This window comes from Oncorhynchus masou, chromosome 31, assembly GCF_036934945.1.
Source record: "Oncorhynchus masou masou isolate Uvic2021 chromosome 31, UVic_Omas_1.1, whole genome shotgun sequence".
Lineage (NCBI taxonomy): Eukaryota > Metazoa > Chordata > Actinopteri > Salmoniformes > Salmonidae > Oncorhynchus > Oncorhynchus masou.
The window spans coordinates 53,206,473-53,224,956 of NC_088242.1; the positions used below are offsets into that span (position 1 = coordinate 53,206,473).

Genomic DNA, 18,484 nt, shown 5'->3' on the forward strand with positions numbered 1-18,484 from the left:
CAAACTAAAGGGTGTGCAATGTCTATGCCATCGGGTTAGCTACAAACAGTTTTGAAAGTGTTAGGAGTAATGGTTAAAGAGCTATTGAAATTTGAACATTTTGATTTGTCACGATGTTGACAATCCCCAACTGTTGTTGGTGGACGTAAGGAAAACTACAGGCGAATATCCAACCTGAAACTGTCTTTTCCTCAGTCCAGTGGAGTGCCTTTTTTTTTATCTTGCTGAAATGTTTGCTCTTGCATTCACACGTTTTAAATGCATAGGTCTTATGTGGTAAAGCTATATTCCATCTAATACCACAATAATTGTTAGCGTTTCATCATTCCATCCCCGTACCGTTTATTGCAACATGTAAACATTTGTTTCATAGCCCTACGATACATGTTCATTTAGCCAACCATTTCTTACCCTCTGAGTGGGCACAATGTTCATTGTGCACATGAATGTTCACAAGACTCATGAGGTAGAAGTTCTGTTTATTTAATTAAATGTATGGTTTCCTTTGTTTATATTTCCCGGGTTATGTCGGAGTTCTGTGTCCTGTCATTTTCATTCTGTTCCCATGTATGCATGTGTAACGGATGTGAAACGGTTAGCTAGTCAGCGGTGGTGCGCGCTAAATAGCGTTTCAATCTGTGACGTCACTTGCTCTGAGACGTTGAGGTAGTGGTGCTCTGCAAGGGCCGCGGCATTTGTGGAGCGATGGGTAACGATGCTTCGTGGGTGACTGTTGTTGATGTGTGCAGAGGGTCCCTGGTTCGCGCCCGGGTATGGGCGAGGGGACGGTCTAATGTTTTACTGTTACACATGGTGTTGAAATATCATTAAGATTCATTAAGTCTGATTAAGACGAATGTACCAATATAACAAAGGATGTGGAAATTGCCTTTTACATTGTAGAACCAGTTTATTGATTGTATTTGCCAATTGGGTAATTGTATGGTTCTGTGGGCCAAGTGCTTATATTATGTAGGTCTACCTGTTTGAGCTGTTAAACAGATTAAATTTTGTGTCTCAAGGGGACGCTTTAGAGTTTTGCCCTCTCGCCTGTGTCCGTTCAGATAGGACAGGTTAAGCCTGATACAGAGGCTATTCCTTTTGGGCTATTGCCCATATATCTTTGGTAAATCTACTTGTATATTTTGTATGATATGGCACTTTCACCGTTGGATCAACTAAACCTGTAAATAAATCTACACTCTTGAGCACGTCAACCTGCCTTGCCTTCTGCTGATTTCATGCCCTTACAACTGCTACAAGGTCCCTATTTTACAATTAAATAGGCTAATCAAAATGTGTTGTAGACAAACTCATGAAAAGGGCTGTCTGGTAGACTCGATAAATAGACAAAGATTTAGCACTTTGTGACATTGGCTGATGTAAGAAGAGCTCTATAAATACATTTGATTGATTGATTTGTAGTTGAACAAGTCATTTCATGTATACATGTTTTTTTTTACTTGACTTGCGACTCGACTCTACTTGCGCTTAGAATGCACAACTTGGCCTTGACAAGTTCTACATGGGACTTGACTTGAAACTCGGACCTTGTGACTCGAATGATAGGTGACTTGGTGCCACCTCTGGTGTTTACCTCCGTCCTTTACCATTCCTCTGATTTGTTTCTTCAGTTCAAGTACCTCCCCTTCCAGTCGTTCGATCTGTGAGGTCAAAAGGGGTCATGAAGGGAACAGGGCCACTGGCAGAGCTAAAGGTTTTGTTCCAAATGTCACCTTATTCCCTATATAGTGCACTACTTTTGACCAGTGCCCATAGTATCGTACACTACTTTTGACCATTGTCCATAGGGCTCAGGTCAAAGGTAGTGCACTATGTAGGGAATAGGGTGCCAATTGGGACACAGTCAAATTGACCTCAAGACATTTACTTCTTTGGTGAGATCCTGGTTCTCTGCTTTGAACTGCCTCTGTTTCAGGGATTCGGTTCTTCTGAATTCCGTCAGATCCACTTCCTCTTGGGGCTCCAGACCTTATGAAAGAGGATGATGGATGAAAAACAGAAACTGAATGAAAGGATATCCACTCCAACAACAAAACTGTCTAGCCTCTAAGGTCGTTCACTAACTTTATGAAATATCTGCTCTCTCTCTGTTTTTGATTTCTTTGTTGTTGTTTCTTGTTTCTAGTTCTTATTTTACATAACAAAATTCTCTCTGTAAAGTGTGTTGAGATAATGTGAAATTAACTTTAAATGTGACTTAACATTTTTTCATTGAATTAGTTTGGTGACTTACCGAGACTTTCCTTAACATCTGCATTGATTCTCATTTCCAGCTGGTTGATATCTGTGGTCATGGCCTCCGTCTCGCCGTCTCACACTCTCATCTGATTCTTACATTCTTTGATCTCAGCGATGGCCACCTGCAGACCATCAGTGCCCTGCAGGACAGTAAAGAGAGCCTAGAAAGATCAGCCATGGCTTTCGAACTTTGTTTAATCTAGGAAACAAGCTTTGACAGACCAGACATATCAAAAACAAAATCTGTTGCATGAGTCATGAGAATAACCACAGGGGTCGGGAGAATTGGTTTTTGATTAGTTTATAGGAACTTGGGTTTGTTGGAGAACCCTTAAGTGACTGGGCGTGTGTGAAACTGGACAGGCTGGGGAGACTTACAGACTCGTAGATTATCATGTGGTTTAGGGTGTCCCTGGCATCTGTCTCGGCTAGCTCAGCCACACGTTCTGCCTCCCGTGCTCTTGTCTCTGTGGCTTGCAGTTTAGGATTGAGCTTGTCCAGCTTCCTCTGCTGGATGGCTGATAGCAAGCCTGGGGGAGAATTATTTTTTTTGACCTATGAGCCATTGCAACAATGCTACATCAGAGTCTATGGCTACACTTATACTAAAGAGTTCATGCTAATGTGCTAAATGGCTGTGCTTTTACAACAAGAGAATTTGACAAGCACCTCTGTCTTTTTTCAGGGGATTCTTGAGTTCCTCTATGAGCAGGGCATTTCTCTCCATCTCCCCCGCATACTTTCTCTGTCAGCATCTTGATTTGATTGTCCCGCTCTTGCAGAGCCTTGAAGACATTCAAAAACATTTTATTAGTTTGGATCGAGTAGGACGAACAGGCAGAGCAGAGCCAACGTTAATACAAGGACAACCATAGAAGATCACAGCAGGTTCTGATTTGTGAACAATATTGTGTAATAAAATACATGAGAAATTGTGCAAGGAGAATAAAAGAAAGCAGAGAGAGGTATGCAAAATAGGCAAGAAATCTGGAGGACTGAGTAACTTACAACACATAGCTCATATATGATCTGGTCACGAGTCGTGATGGAAGAGAAGTTCAAGTAAGGACAGGAGAAAGAACAGATTGAACAGTAACAAAAGAAGAAGAGAATCTGCAGTGGAAATCACAGATGGAGGTGGTGTAAATACAGTACGTAATTCAACACACATTTCAAAGATTATCTTCCTTTAAACAAAAACCACAAAAACAAAAAGTGTGAAATAGTTGAAGTCGGAAGTTTACATTCACCTTAGCCAAATACATTTAAAATCAGTTTTTCACAATTCCTGACATTTAATCCTAGTAAAAATTCTCTGTCTTAGGTCAGTTAGGATCACCATCTTATTTTAAGAATGTCAAATGTCAGAATAATAGTAGAGAGAATGATTTATTTCAGCTTTTATTTCTTTCATCACATTCCCAGTGGGTCAGACGTTTACATACACTCAATTAGTATTTGGTAGCATTGCCTTTAAATTGTTTAACTTGGGTCAAACGTTTTGGGTAGTCTTCCACAAGCTTCCCACAATAAGTTGGGTGAATTTTGGCCCATTCCTCCTGACAGAGCTGGTGTAACTTAGTGAGGTTTGTAGGCCTCCTTGCTCACACACGCTTTTTCAGTTCTGCCCACAAATGTTCTATAGGATTGAGGTCAGGGCTTTGTGATGGCCACTCCAATGTGATGGCCACGCCTTGACTTTGATGTCCTTAAGCCATTTTGCCACAACTTTGGAAGTATGCTTGGGATCATTGTCCATTTGGAAGACTCCTGACTGATGTCTTGAGATGTTGCTTCAATATATCCACATAATTTTCCTTTGTCATGAGGCCATCTATTTTGTGAAGTGCACCAGGCCCTTCTGCAGTAAAGCAACCCCACAACATGATGCTGCCACCCCCGTGCTTCACGGTTGGGATGATGTGGCTTGCAAGCCTCCCCTTTTTCCTCCAAACATAACGATGGTCATTATGACCAAACAGTTCTATTTCAGTTTCACCAGACCAGAAGACATTTCTCCAAAAACTACGATCTTTGTTCCCATGTGCAGTTGCAAACCGCAGTCTGGCTTTTTTTACGGCGGTTTTGGAGTGGTCGCTTCTTCCTTGCTGGGTAGCCTTTCAGGTTATGTCGATATAGGACTCGTTTTACTGTGGATATAGATACTTTTGTTGATTTCCTTCTCATTCCTCGTCTCTTTCTTTAACTGTTGGATGTCCTTCTCTCTGTGGTCCAGTTGAGCCTCCAGTGTCCGCATCTCGTCCCGCATGAAGCGCATGTCCTGCCCCCTGCCACTGCCTGACTCCTTAGCCATCTGGACAGGAAACCAGGCGGACAACAAACTAAGACTCCATCTGTTTACAACACTTATACATCTACACACTTGAACTACCAGGATCCTAACACAATATTATGTCTCCAATTGCTTATGTGAAAGTGCATAAGAAATCACAGACCGGGGCAAATTTGTTGTTCAGAAAACACAGAGAGAGAAAACCACAACATACAGCAGCGTAGCAGAGAAGAATTAGCCAGCACGCTCTAATCTCGTTAAGTACTATGAGTGACTTTACTATTGGCTGAGAGATATACTAAGCCAGTTGAAGGAAACTGAGCAGCATGAGGTAAAATAACCTGTGATCCAATTCAAACAAAACTGCTACCCAGAACTGGCAGTTTTGATTGAAAATGGACTCTAATGATTCACCATTTCATTTAATGACCACATTCACACCAAGCTTTACCTCAAACTCTTGTTCCCACTTTAATTCCTTTGCCTTCCACCTATTTTCTGTAAGATACAAAAGAGGCACTGTTAAAGTATCAACTGTGGGCAATTCATTTCTAACAATACACTTAACAACGCTTAATTAACAACAATGCTTCTGTGCCAACATTATCAATGAGTTCAAATGCCATGGTAACCTCCACTTTCTTCCACTACAGACAAATATAAAGATGTTGGGTCTGTATCAGTACCACCAGTAATACATAACATGACACTGACTATAACAGACTGAACAATTAATAAAATCGCCACCGGACTATTTACATTGACCCCCCCCCCTTCTGTACACTGTTGCTTCTCGCAGGTCATGTACACTATGTGAGGCAAATATAATCAAACTCTACTATATTACTTAAACCACACTGTGTAGAGCTTATCCTTCAAAGCAACTATGTAATGTATTCTACTGATATTAACACTGGATCTAATAATATTAGGAATGCATTTCAGCACAGCGATGTGAATGGATCAAAGAGTTGTAATGAGTTTGAATAATGCAGCTCTGGATCTGAATGGGTAATAATAGCATGGGACACCTTAAGAAGACCCCGAGCGACTCGCAAGAGCTGAACTATTTTCTCTGGGCTACCATCTTTCAGCTCCTGCTCCCATTGTTTGACCTGCAGAGAAACAGGGCACCCCAGCTGTTCAGTGAAACGCACAGTGAATTTAACATCACACAGAAACACGTCAACAGTAGTGCTTGGTGCAGAATGAAGTGAAACCCTGTGACCAGCAGTGTCTATAGATCCAGTAACAAGTACTGCTTGGTCTTTTATATGTTCCTGTCTCACTGGTAGTAGCAGAGAACAAAATTGCTTACACGTTTGTTTAGTCTACAAGCCAGGTGCTTGATCCTGGCCAGGGGAAATGGTAGGGAATGGTTTACGGACAAATCAGTAGCAGAACCACTCATTTCAATGGTCATACATCCATATCAACACGAAAAACTAGATTGGACAATTTGATTGATACAGTATCAGATTAGAAGAGGATTTGGGGTGCAGGTATGTGCATTTTGGAACAGTACTGTAACGTTACCTGTAGACACATTTGGTTAATTATATCTGCATCTCCACTCTCCTGCATTTGTTCTAGGTCAGAATCAATTACCCTACTCCAGTCAAGATGAGGAGGCATCTTGACAATTGTGTAGTTACAGCTAGCTAACAGGAACTGGGGAACAAATAGATGGACAGACACATTGTATGCTTGGGTAATGCTGTAAAGGGACACCATAGAGCTGTGGTTATTATCCTTGCAATGTGCATTTTAGTTGTAACTTGCTAGTTAACTAGGTTAGCTGACTATTGCACATAACAATATGTTTAGCTTGCTAGCTACTTGCTTCCAGACTTGCTAAACATTGAATTCTACATGTATAGAAATTACGTATACATGCAACTGAGTTATTTTCATTTAAATCAATATCCGTGTGAATCTTACCTTTTTTCATATACCTAACACAACGTATTTGGCGAGCTTACTTGGTATTTTAGCTAAGCATACCACAGATATAACAATGAGAACATATTTGACCAAACAGCTGCTCCAGTTGCTAAGTTACCACTGACAACAATCGTAAATAGATTTACCATGGCTGATAAAGTCGTTTCACCGTCGCAAAAGGCTAGCCAGTCATTTAGCCAGCTTGATAGCTTAGAGAGATTTTAAACACAAACATGTTCATGGTTAATACAAAGCACAGCGTGTTCTCCTCTTCTTGATAGTGTCAGTACATATGGGACAACACGTTTCTGAAATCAGTGCCCCTTTTTAGCTTAAACTTTGCCCCGGAAGTTTGGGGATTTATTGGCTTGCTAGCGTTCAAATTGGAATGTCAATCGCAGAATACTTTAACGTAAGTTTCTAAATGTTCAAATTTCTTCTAACAATATTATATGTTAGGACATGTTACTGTAAACTATTTTAATCAGCAGTAGATGAACTAGACTATGAATCGTGAACAATCAAGTGGAAATGCAAGAGGCTAGCCCAGCTAGAGGCAATTAGGTTATCTTCAACAAGTTATCTAGCTAAATTACCGTTGGTGTGTTTGTAAAAGGCATACTTCGGGATTTGATCTACTTCCCCAGAGTTGGGTGAATTCTTGGATACCATTTGTATGCATCTGTGTTAAGGACGTTATAGGCAGTGTCGCTATAGACAATGTCTAGAAGTAAGAGTATGGGTATTTGTTAGCTAGCAGATACCCATAGACTTCCAGTCATTGCGCTAACGCTAGTTAACTTCCTTCTTAGTGCACGAAGATATTTACAAAAGGTATCCACAAGTTCATCTAACTCTGTGGAAGTAGATCAAGTAAAAAGCCTAATTGCAAAAATCCTGACGTATCCCCAATGCTGCCAAGCTGGATGACAATATTTTAAAGTTACAGTGACCAGCTAGCGTGGCTGCAACTACAGGATCTTGTTCTCGGTTGATATAGTTACCTAGCTAGCTAACTACATTGTTGCCTTTCAAGTTTTAATACGACATCCTCAAAGCAATTGTCATAGTTTTTTGCTAATATAATATTTCTGCATTGTTTGGGAATTGATAATAGACCTACTCAGTGTTCCTGAAGGCATACATTGTTATGATGCCAGTCTTGTCACCTGACCTGGCAGCACCAAGCTGTGTCAGTGGCATCCTAGCAAATCTGGGCTGGGCACATTGTATTTTGTGAACCATGATAATGAATAAAGATAACCTCTCTAGTCTAATTTCTACTGTCCTGCTGTTACTTCATCCATCACAGTGATCAATGAAGCCTTTGGTCAGCGATGGCTGTCGTGTCGTGGAATGAGATTTTGATTTTGACTGGACTGGTGTTGGGATGCTACTGGAACAGCCAATCCTGTGGCTTTGTGTTCGACGATGTCTCAGCCATTCTGGACAACAAGGACCTTCGGCCAGCCACCCCACTCTGCAACCTGTTCTTCAATGACTTCTGGGGCACACCCACGTCTGAGGTGATGAAGCTATCATGAAATATCCTCGAGTGTGTTTGGTGCATGAGATTACACATGACATTTCATGGACCACGTCTTACTTTGTTTATGCTCCCCTTGCAAAACATGCAGATCAAGTGAAAAGATATTATTTGAATTTCAGCTGAGAATAGTTCAAATGTATTTTACACTGAACAAAAATATAAACACAACATGTAAAGTGTTGGTCCCCATGTTTCATGCGCTGAAATAAAAGATCCCAGAAATGTTTCATATGCACAAAAAAAGCGTATTTCTTTAAAATATTGTGCACAAATGTGTTTACATCCCTGTTGATAAGAATTTCTCCATTGCCAAGATAATCCATCCACCAGACAGGTGTGGCATATCAAGAAGCTGATTAAACAGCAGGATCATTACACAGGTGCACCTTGTACTAGGGACAAAAGGCCACATGTTTTGTCACATAACACAATGCCACAGATGTCTCAAATTTTGAGGGAGAGTACAATTGGCATGCTGATTGTAACTCAGTAAAATCAATAAAATTGTTGCTTGTTGTTTATATTTTTGTTCAGTATATGTTCAATTAATCAATGGCTGTGGTGTATATTTGTGAACTTTGATTCTTGGCATAATGATAGTCAGAGGAGGTTGATTGCAAGTTCCAACAAAATCACCTATATTCACAACAGCACTATTCTCCCTTCCATATTTCTGTTTCTTACCACAGGAGAGGAGCCACAAGTCCTACCGGCCCCTGACCGTACTCACGTTCCGGCTGTACTACCTCTTCAGTTAGCTGAGTTCTGCATCCTACCACCTGCTCAACGCAGGGCTACATGCCGTGGTGTGTGTGCTCTTCCTGCGCATCTGTCGTCTCTTCCTGGATAAGACCTCCAGCCTGGTGGCGGCTCTGCTTTTTGCAGTGCACCCCATCCACACAGAGGCTGTAAGTCTGCTCATATTGTAGGCAAACACAGATCTAGGATCAGATGAAACACTGCTGTTTGCTGTGGCAGCGGCTGTGCATCCCATCCACATGGAGGCCCTAAGTCTGCTCATAGTGTAGGCACAGATCTAGGAACTAACAAGCTGAATTAACTATCCCTAAATCCTTACCCCATCCATGCTCCCGAGTGGCACAGTGGTCTAAGGGAGCTTTCTGACACAAACTTAGCTGCTTCTGTTTAAATCTGTGGATTCGGATTGGCTACAAGCACAGGAATAGCTTACATTTGCATTGTTCTTATAAGGCACCCCCCCTCGCCTAATGTTTAAAATAAAATTGTTATTTAACTTTTATTTAACTAGGCAAGTCAGTTAAGAACAAATTCTTATTTACAATGACTGCCTACACCGGCCAAAGCTGGACTATGCTGGGCCAATTGTGATACAGCCTGGATTCAAACCATGGTGTCTGTAGTGACGCCGCGAGCACTGAGATTCAGTGCCTTTAGACCGCTGCACCATAGCGACAGGGGTTGGCTTTCATTTGAGGGATAGCTTGACTGTCAAATCCATGTATTTGTTTGTGGCCAATGACTTTTATACAGAGAGCGCTCCAAATGATCTGTGCCATTTGAGTATGGAAATGAGTCCTTCGACGGATAGGCGCGTATGATAGAAGCAATTGTACCAAACCAAATATATGAATCTGTTTAAAGCAATCTATTCAGTATCATCTTGATAAATATGTATCACCAGTCTGAGGTAAAAATGGATGTGTAAGCTAATTCCATTAAATTTATGTGGTTAAAATGCAAGCTTATAATGTAGTAACACAAACTGTCCACATTAGCGCAATATACAATATTTTAATAAATTCAGCAAAAAAAGAAACGTTCCTTTTTCAGGACACTGTCAGTTTAAACACTGTTCAATTAACCATAAACAATGAATGAACATGCAACTGTGGAACGGTCGTTAAGACACAGCTTACAGATGGTAGGCAATTAAGGTCACAGTTATGAAAACTTAGGACACTAAAGAGGCCTTTCTACTGACTCTGAAAAACACCAAAAGAAAGATGCCCAGGTTCCCTGCTCATCTGCGTGAACATGCCTTAGGCATGCTGCAAGGAGGCATGAGGACTGCAGATGTGGCCAGGGCAATAAATTGCAATGTCTGTACTGTGAGATGCCTAAGACGGCGGTACAGGGAGACAGGATGGACAACTGATTGTCCTCGCAGTGGCAGACCACGTGTAACAACACCTGCACAGGATCTGTACATCTGAACATCACACCTGCGGGACAGGGTAGCCTAGTGGTAAGAGCGTTGGACTAGTAACTGGAAGGTTGCAAGTTCAAATCTTCGAGCTGACAAGGTACAAATTTGTGATGGTCGGATTTGTGTTTATCGTCGAAGGAAAGAGCGTTACACCAAGGCCTGTACTCTGGAGTGGGATCGATCTGAGCTTGTTGTCATTACAGGCAATCTCAATGCTGTGCGTTACAGGGAAGACATCCTCCTCCCTCATGTGGTACTCTTCCTGCAGGCTCATCCTTACATGACCCTCCAGCATGACAATGCCACCACCCATACTGCTCGTTCTGTGAGTGATTTCCTGCAAGACAGAAATGTCAGTGTTCTGCCATGGCCAGCGGAGAGTCCGGATCTCAATCCCATTGAGCACGTCTGGGACCTGTTGGATCGGAGGGTGAGGGCTAGGGCCATTCCCTCCAGAAATGTCTGGGAACTTACAAATATTTACACATGTTAAGTTTGCTGAAAATAAACACAGTTGACAGTGAGAGGACATGTCTTTTTTTGCTGAGTTTATATCTAAATGTTTCAACATGTCATTTTAGGATGATTGTGTATGTTGCCCACTAGGGTTGCACATTTTCGGGAATATTCAGAGTTGGAAGATTTCTGTGGGAATTACCAGGAATATATGGGAATTAATGGAAATATGCAAATTAATATTAATACCATTTAAATGTAGATGTTTTTTTGCATTGTATATATTTGTCATATATGGAGACAAACATTTACCTTATCATAAGTAGATGTAATAGCAAATGATTAAATCCTTCCAACATAAAAAAAACTATTTAATTATGAATTGACTAGAACGTATTTACAGTCTATTGAATGATCCATCGCATCTCTCAAAAATGTGATAAACATACGTCTGTAAAATGATTGTCTAGAAACTAAATCTTTGGTTGTCTTCCTCTCAAGCTTCCATGTCTTCTCCCTGGACCTCCTCAATGTCCACCTCTTGAACATCAGACTCTCAGGCCTCATATTCACTGTCACTTGTTGTCAGGCTCTAAAAGCCATACATTTGCCTGGATGGCCACCAATTTGTCAACCCTTGTATTGGTCAGCCTGTTGCGTGCTTTGGTGTGTGTGTGTTCCCAAACAAGGTCCAATTGTGCACTGAGGCGGGTGATGTTGGTGGGATTTGGAGGGTGATGGAGGCAACAGGGGAAAGAGCCTCAGATCCACAAAGTCCCTTCCACCAGGTGGCTGATGAGATATGAGGCACGACTGCCATATTGCATCTCTATCCCAAAGCCCTTGCTTGGAAGTGTACTTCGCCAGACTGCCAAAAATCTTGCCCTCATCCAGGCCAAGGTGGCGAGACATAGTAGTAATGACACCATAGGCCTTGTTGATCTCTGCACCAGACAGGATGCTCTTGCCAGCATACTTGGGCTCCAACATGTATATGGATGTATGGGCTGCTTACCACTTTCCAAAAATACATCATCCAGGAGGATCCTCTTGAAGAGATTGTCTTTATTGGCAGACTGATATGGCCATTTCTTGGAGACTCCTTCCCCTTCAGGAGTCTGTCAAACATGATGACAACACCACCCCAACGGGTGTTGCTGGGCAGCTTCAATGTGGTGCTCTTATTATTCTCACTTTGTTTGGTGAGATAGATTGCTGCTATAACTTGATGTCCCTTCACCTACCTTTCCATTTCCTTGGCTCTCTTGTAGAGTGTATCCATTGTTTTCAGTGCCATGGTGTCCTTGAGGAGCAGATTCAATGCATGAGCAGCACAGCCAATGGGTGTGATCCAAGGTAATTTCTGTGGTCCAAGGTCATTGATGACTGCCTTCAGCTCATCTGCAATGTAGAGACCGGTATGTCCGTTGTCCCTTGTGTCTGTGCTCTTGTAGAATACTGGTTGAGGGTTGGAGATGATGTAGTTAATTATTCCTTGCCCATGAACATTCAACCACCCATCAGAGATGACTGCAATACAGTCTGCTTTCTCTGATTTGCTTGACCTTCACTTGAACTCTGTTGAACTCTGATTCCAATGAATTAGTAGATAAAGCATGTCTGGTTGGAGGGGTGTATGCTGGGCAAAGAACATTCAGAAATCTCTTCCAATACACATTGCCTGTGAGCATCAGAGGTGACAACGTTCCTCCACTGAGTCAAAAAAACTTCTGATTCCAGGAAGACCATGAGCTGTTGCTATCGATAAGGTATCTGATTCATCATTTTCACCTCGACTAGAAGTAGAGGGACATTTATCAGAGGTTGCCTGTTGTGAGCACTGAGGGAACTTTATGCACTTGGCCAGATGATTCTGCATCTTTGTTGCATTCTTCACATATGATTTGGCACTGTATTTGCAAATGTACACAGCTTTTCCTTCTACATTAGTTGCAGTGAAATGTCTCCACACATCAGATAGTGCCTGTGGCATTTTCCGGTAAAGATTAGAAAAACATTAGTAAAAAAATAAATAATACAATTCCATGTACAGATACAGTGCCTTGCGAAAGTATTTGGCCCCCTTGAACTTTGCGACCTTTTGGCACATTTCAGGCTTCAAACATAAAGATATAAAACTATTTTTTTGTGAAGAATCCATCCAACCTCACTGAGCTAGAGCTGTTTTGCAAGGAGGAATGGGAAAAACTTTCAGTCTCTCGATGTGCAAAACTGATAGAGACATACCCCAAGCGACTTACAGCTGTAATCGCAGCAAAAGGTGGCGCTACAAAGTATTAACTTAAGGGGGCTGAATAATTTTGCACACCCAATTTTTCAGTTTTTGATTTGTTAAATAAGTTTGAAATATCCAATAAATGTCGTTCAACTTCATGATTGTGTCCCACTTGTTGTTGATTCTTTACAAAAAAATACAGTTTTATATCTTTATGTTTGAAGCCTGAAATGTGGCAAAAGGTCGCAAAGTTCAAGGGGGCCGAATACTTTCGCAAGGCACTGTAAATAGTTAAATTAAACCGGGCGCTCTAGACTAGCAATCCCATAGTGTCTGTGCAGCAGCTTGAACGTTCAACATTGCTGCTATAATAGTTAAACAGACCTGCATGCATTGGTGACATGGAATGAATGGAATTCAATACAAGTTGGACATTGAGATGGTTAATGTCCCTTTCAATGCCTGAATTGTTTGGAAATGAACTAAATTGAACTAATCTCAGCCATTACTGTCTACCTCAACAACAACTTCTCTTATCTTGCCTATTTGCTGACCCCCTTACCCCCAATTTGTACTTGTATTTCACCACATTCAACCGAGTTGCACCGGCAACCAGACAGGCCTTAGAAAAACTGAATAGAAGATTTGAAAACAAAAACAGAATAGTAAAACAAAGACAACATTCTGCCACTCTGGGAAAGGGAGTTGTGATGTCACACAGCTCTAGTGCTCCTTCAGCTGAGTGCAGCCTCTCAATCGCTTGGAAGGACCCATTTCACAATGTAGCCTTTGGCCCGGCCAATGTCCTTCACGTTATCTTGGTCTGGAATCTCTCTCTCAACAGATCATTTGTTTTTCATTTGATACACTGAGCAATGAAGCTCCCCTTCATGATAAACATGGACAAAGAGACTGTTGTGCCATGCCTCTGGCTTTTAGCATCTTTAGAATGGCTTTCTTTCTGAATGTGTCGTGGAGAGTTTTTGTGTGCATCTGTGTCTGGTACCTGAACATATTCATAGTGAACATATTCAACTAGAACTTTGTTTGTATGACATTGGTAATCCTAAAGATGGAACTGAAAGATCCATGCTTTGAATAGTTTCATTGGATTCAATAGTTGCAAGTGGTTGAGAGATGAAAATGCTGCATAACAGTGATGTCTGTCAACATATGTTGTTAAGAGGCTGACTGTCACTTGCCTGGCTACACAAACTCCTTGCTTTGGCCAAATGCTACACCACATCCACAGACGTTAGTTTATTATTCTCATTGAATCTGAGTACATGCCCTACGATTTCTAGACTGTAAATCCGTTCTAGTCCATCTGATTGGTCCCAGAAATCGATGGGTTGGGCTAGATCCAAAACACACGGGTAAAGCGACATTTTGAATATTCGTCATTGGCTTTGATACTCAGATTGGTTCGAGATGATCCAATTGCTGATGACTTGGTTTTGTACAACACCGTCGTTTTGACATCACCGCGAAACATTTCAGTAATTGCAGTCTCAGACTGAAGTACTGAATGTAGTGAATGATAGCGCAGGGGAAGAATTAAGTTTGAGTCGTCAGGCAAGACTGTCACAGTCAAGTGTTTAGCAATTGTGTATCAGTCTTTGTTGATCTTAGGACATCTATGTGGTAGAGGTCAGGTGAGTCAACCTCACCTGGGTTATGTTCAGTAAGGTTCTTATTCTTACTGGTCAATTTCAGTTAATACCTCACTTTGTTTCAAAACCTTTTCTCCCTACTGAACATGACACATATTTGCTCTCCTCTTGGTTCAGGATTTACCAGCCCCAGCTGCGTTTGTGAAAACAGGACATGTGCAGTTCCATGTACTACCTTAAGGTGGCAATCATCCTTCATATATTTCTATAAGAGGCCCCTGGCTGGCAGGCGCCAGTGTGAGTTACCTCTGTTGACTGCCTCCATGATTTAGTTCTAGGCTAGGTGATGGGCATATTTTTCATTTACGGTCTTGTTGTTTTCAGTTGGGTGCATATTGTAGTTTTAGGTTAGCCTTTTGTCATGGAGAATCAGGTTTCAGCCAATTTTAAGCATGCCTGGGAGACATGTTGAGAAGCGTGAACTCCAGAGAGACTGTGCAGGAAGTGTTTTAAAGGATGATTGATTGACGAGGGAACATCTTTGTGCCAGAAACATTAACTTTGACCGTTTACTTTCAACTTTGTGCCTATGACAGGTAATGGCTGTCATGGGGAAAGTGGAACTCTTTGATTCATTTATGAAAGAAGAACATATTTGTGCCAGAAATTTAGACTTTAAAAAAATGTTTGGTTCCTCTGGCAGGTGACTGATGTTGTAGGAAGAGCGGAGCTCCTGTCCTCCATCTTCCTCCTGGCTGCGTTCCTGGCCTTTACACCAGATCTAAAGGAGCCAACCACTCCATCGGTGAGTCTACTGTAGCCCTCCACTAATATTGTCCCCCTGTTTGTTGTGTACACACACGGGTTTGAGCGTTCTGAGTGTCCGGTCAGCTCCATCAATTCACTCGAAAGAGAAGCTTGTTAAAGGCTGCGGGCGGTCATGTTGAGAAATAGATAAAGGCATTGCGCTGAAGAAAATGACAGTTGATGGCTGATTTGAAGGAAAGTCAGAAGGTAGATTTCTGAGCGATGATGGTTATCACAAGAGAGGGATGAATGGGGATGTGACTGACTGGTTTTCCTCCTCCTGATTTCAAGGAAATGAACATGAACTCATTGTCACTATCTTATCTTACTAGTTACTGTTTTACCAAAATTTTACCAGCATGTCACATGTGCAACCAGAGAAAAATAAAATCCTAGACCACCTTTACTCCACACACAGAGATGCATACAAAGCTCTCCCCCACCCTACCTTTTAGCAAATCTGACCATAATTATATTTTCCTGATTCCTTCTTACAAGCAAAAACTAAAGCAGGAAGTACCAGTGACTCGCTCAATACGGAAGTGATCAGATGACGGATGCTATACTACAGGACTGTTTTTGCTGGCACAGTCTGGAATATGTTCCGAGATTCATCCAATGGCTTTGAGGAGTACACCACCTCAGTCATCGGCTTCATCAGTAAGTGCATGAACGACGTCATCCCCAAAGTGACTGTGCGTACATGTCCCAAAAAGAAGCCATTGATTACAGGCAACATCCGCATCGAGCAAAAGGCTAGAGCTGCCGCTTTCAAGGAGCGGGAGACTAATCCAGATGCTTACAAGACATCCCGCTATGCCCTCAGACAAACCATCAAACAAGCAAAGCGTCAATACAGGATTAGGATTGAATCCTACTACACCGGCTCTGACGCTCGTCGGATGTGGCAGGGCCTGAAAACTATTACAGATTACAAAACCCAGATGCGAGCTGCCTAGTGACGCAAGCCTACCTAAATGCCTTTTTATGCTCGCTTTGAGGCAAGCAACACTGAAGCATGCACGAGAACACCAGCTGTTCTGGATGACTATTATAACGTTCTCAGTAGCCAATATGAACAAAACCTTTAAAACAGGTCAACATTCACAAAGCCGCTGGGCCAGACGGGTTACCAGGACGTGTACTCAAAAGAATGTGAGGACCAACTGTCAAGTGATTTCACTGACATTTTTTTTGAATTTGACCTTTTTCTCCCCAATTTCGTGGTATCCAATTGTTTTAGTAGCTACTATCTTGTCTCATCGCTACAACTCCCGTACGGGCTCGGGAGAGACGAAGGTTGAAAGTCATGTGTCCTCCGATACACAACCCAACCAAGTCGCACTGCTTCTTTACACAGTGCGCATCCAACCCGGAAGCCAGCCACACCAATGTGTTGGAAGAAACACTGTGCACCTGGCAACCTTGGTTAGCGCGCACTGCGCCCGGCCCGCAACAGGAGTCGTTGGTACGCGATGAGACAAGGACATCACTTCCGGCCAAGCCCTCCCTAACCCGGACGACCCTAGACCAATTGTGCGTCGCCCCATGGACCTCCCGGTCGCGGCCGGTTACGACAGAGCCTGGGCGCGAACCCAGAGTCTCTGATGGCTTCACTGACATTTTCAACCTCTCCCTGACAGAGTCTGTAATACCAACGTTTCAAGCAGACCACCATAGTCTCTGTGCCCAAGGAAGTAAAGGTAACCTGCCTAAATAATTACCGCCCCGTGGCACTCACGTCGGTAGCCATGAAGTGCTTTGAAAGTATGGTCATGGCTCACATCAACAGCATCCTTCCAGACACCCTAGACGCACTCCAATTGACCAAGGAACTATCATGGTCCAAACATACCAAGACCGTCGTGAAGAAGGCACGACAAAACCTTTTCCCCCTCAGGAGACTGAAAAGATTTGGCATGGGTCCCCAGATCCTCAAAAGGTTCTTCAGCTGCACCATCGAGAGCATCCTGACCGGTTGCATCACTGCCTTGTATGGAAACTGCTCGGCATCTGACCGTAAGGCACTACAGAGGGTAGTGCGAATGGCCCAGTACATCACTGGGGCCAAGCTTTCTGCCATCCAGGACCTATACATTAGGCGTGCCAGAGGAAAGCCCATAAAATTTCAGAGACTCCAGTCACCCAAGTCAGACTGTTTTCTCTGCTACTGCACGTCAAGTGGTACACTGCTGCTACTCGTGTTTATTTTCTATGCATAGTCACTTCACCCCCACCTACATTTACCTCAACTAACCTGTACGTCCACACACTGACTCAGTACCGGTGCACCCTGTGTATAGCCTCATTATTGTTATTCTTATTGTGTTACTTTTTTTGTTACTTTTTATTTTAGTCTACTTGGTAAATACTTTCTTAACTCTTCTTGAACTGCACTGTTGGTTAAGGGCTTGTAAGTAAGCATTTCATGGTAAAGTCTACACTTTTAAAAATTGATACTGATATTTAAGATTTTAGCTGCCTTTTAAGCATTCTAGTACAGTTAAATAGTTAACACACACACACACGGACACAGATGTCTAAGGCATTGCATCTTAGTTCTGGAGGCGTCACTACAGTCCCTGGTGCGAATCCAGGCTGTATCTGGTCGTGTTTGGGAGTCCCATAGGGCAGCGCACAATTGGCCCAGCGTCGTCTGGGTTTGGCCGGGGCTGGCCGTCATTGTAAATAAGAACTTGTTCTTAACTGACTTGCCTAGTTAAATAAAGGTTACTCACACACACACTGACCAAAAAGTTATTTTGTTGGCATTTACCTGTAAAACATAATCAAAACCATTTGAGTTTTTCACAGTTGTTGTGAGGACGTTGGTAAAATGAAAAAAAAATGCAGTCAGTTGCAGGACACAGTTCTGAGTAATCATCCAAAATTTACTCCAAAATAAGTAAGATTCCAACAAGGAACAAATACAATAATCCCAAGCATGAACAACGAGAACCCACATGACAAACAATAACGCACAAAACAGAGAGGGAAATCAGAGGGTTAAATAAGGAACATAATTAATGCAATGGAAACCAGGTGTGTATGATCAAGACAAAACAAAACGAAAATGAAACATAGATCGGTGGTGTCTGGAAAGCCGGTGACGTCGACCGCCGAGCACCACCCGAAG

The 18,484-nt window shown here is 42.3% G+C and overlaps 1 protein-coding gene and 1 pseudogene across 1 annotated transcript; one reads left to right on the top strand and one right to left on the bottom strand.

Annotated features, from left to right (window-relative positions):
- Window positions 1-679: 679 nt before the first annotated feature.
- Window positions 680-6,607, bottom strand: LOC135524112 (centrosomal protein of 290 kDa-like). The gene is made up of 8 exons (XM_064951317.1): window positions 6,497-6,607; window positions 5,587-5,670; window positions 5,007-5,053; window positions 2,932-3,047; window positions 2,641-2,792; window positions 2,258-2,402; window positions 1,892-1,992; window positions 680-1,664 (listed from the first exon to the last, which is right to left on the bottom strand). The coding sequence occupies exons 4-6, from the start codon at window positions 2,987-2,989 to the stop codon at window positions 2,337-2,339; spliced, it is 276 nt and encodes a 91-aa protein (XP_064807389.1). The 5' UTR covers window positions 2,990-3,047; window positions 5,007-5,053; window positions 5,587-5,670; window positions 6,497-6,607; the 3' UTR covers window positions 680-1,664; window positions 1,892-1,992; window positions 2,258-2,336.
- Window positions 6,608-6,678: 71 nt separating this feature from the next.
- LOC135524965 (protein O-mannosyl-transferase TMTC3-like) overlaps window positions 6,679-18,484 on the top strand; it is a 67,131-nt pseudogene continuing 55,325 nt past the window's right edge.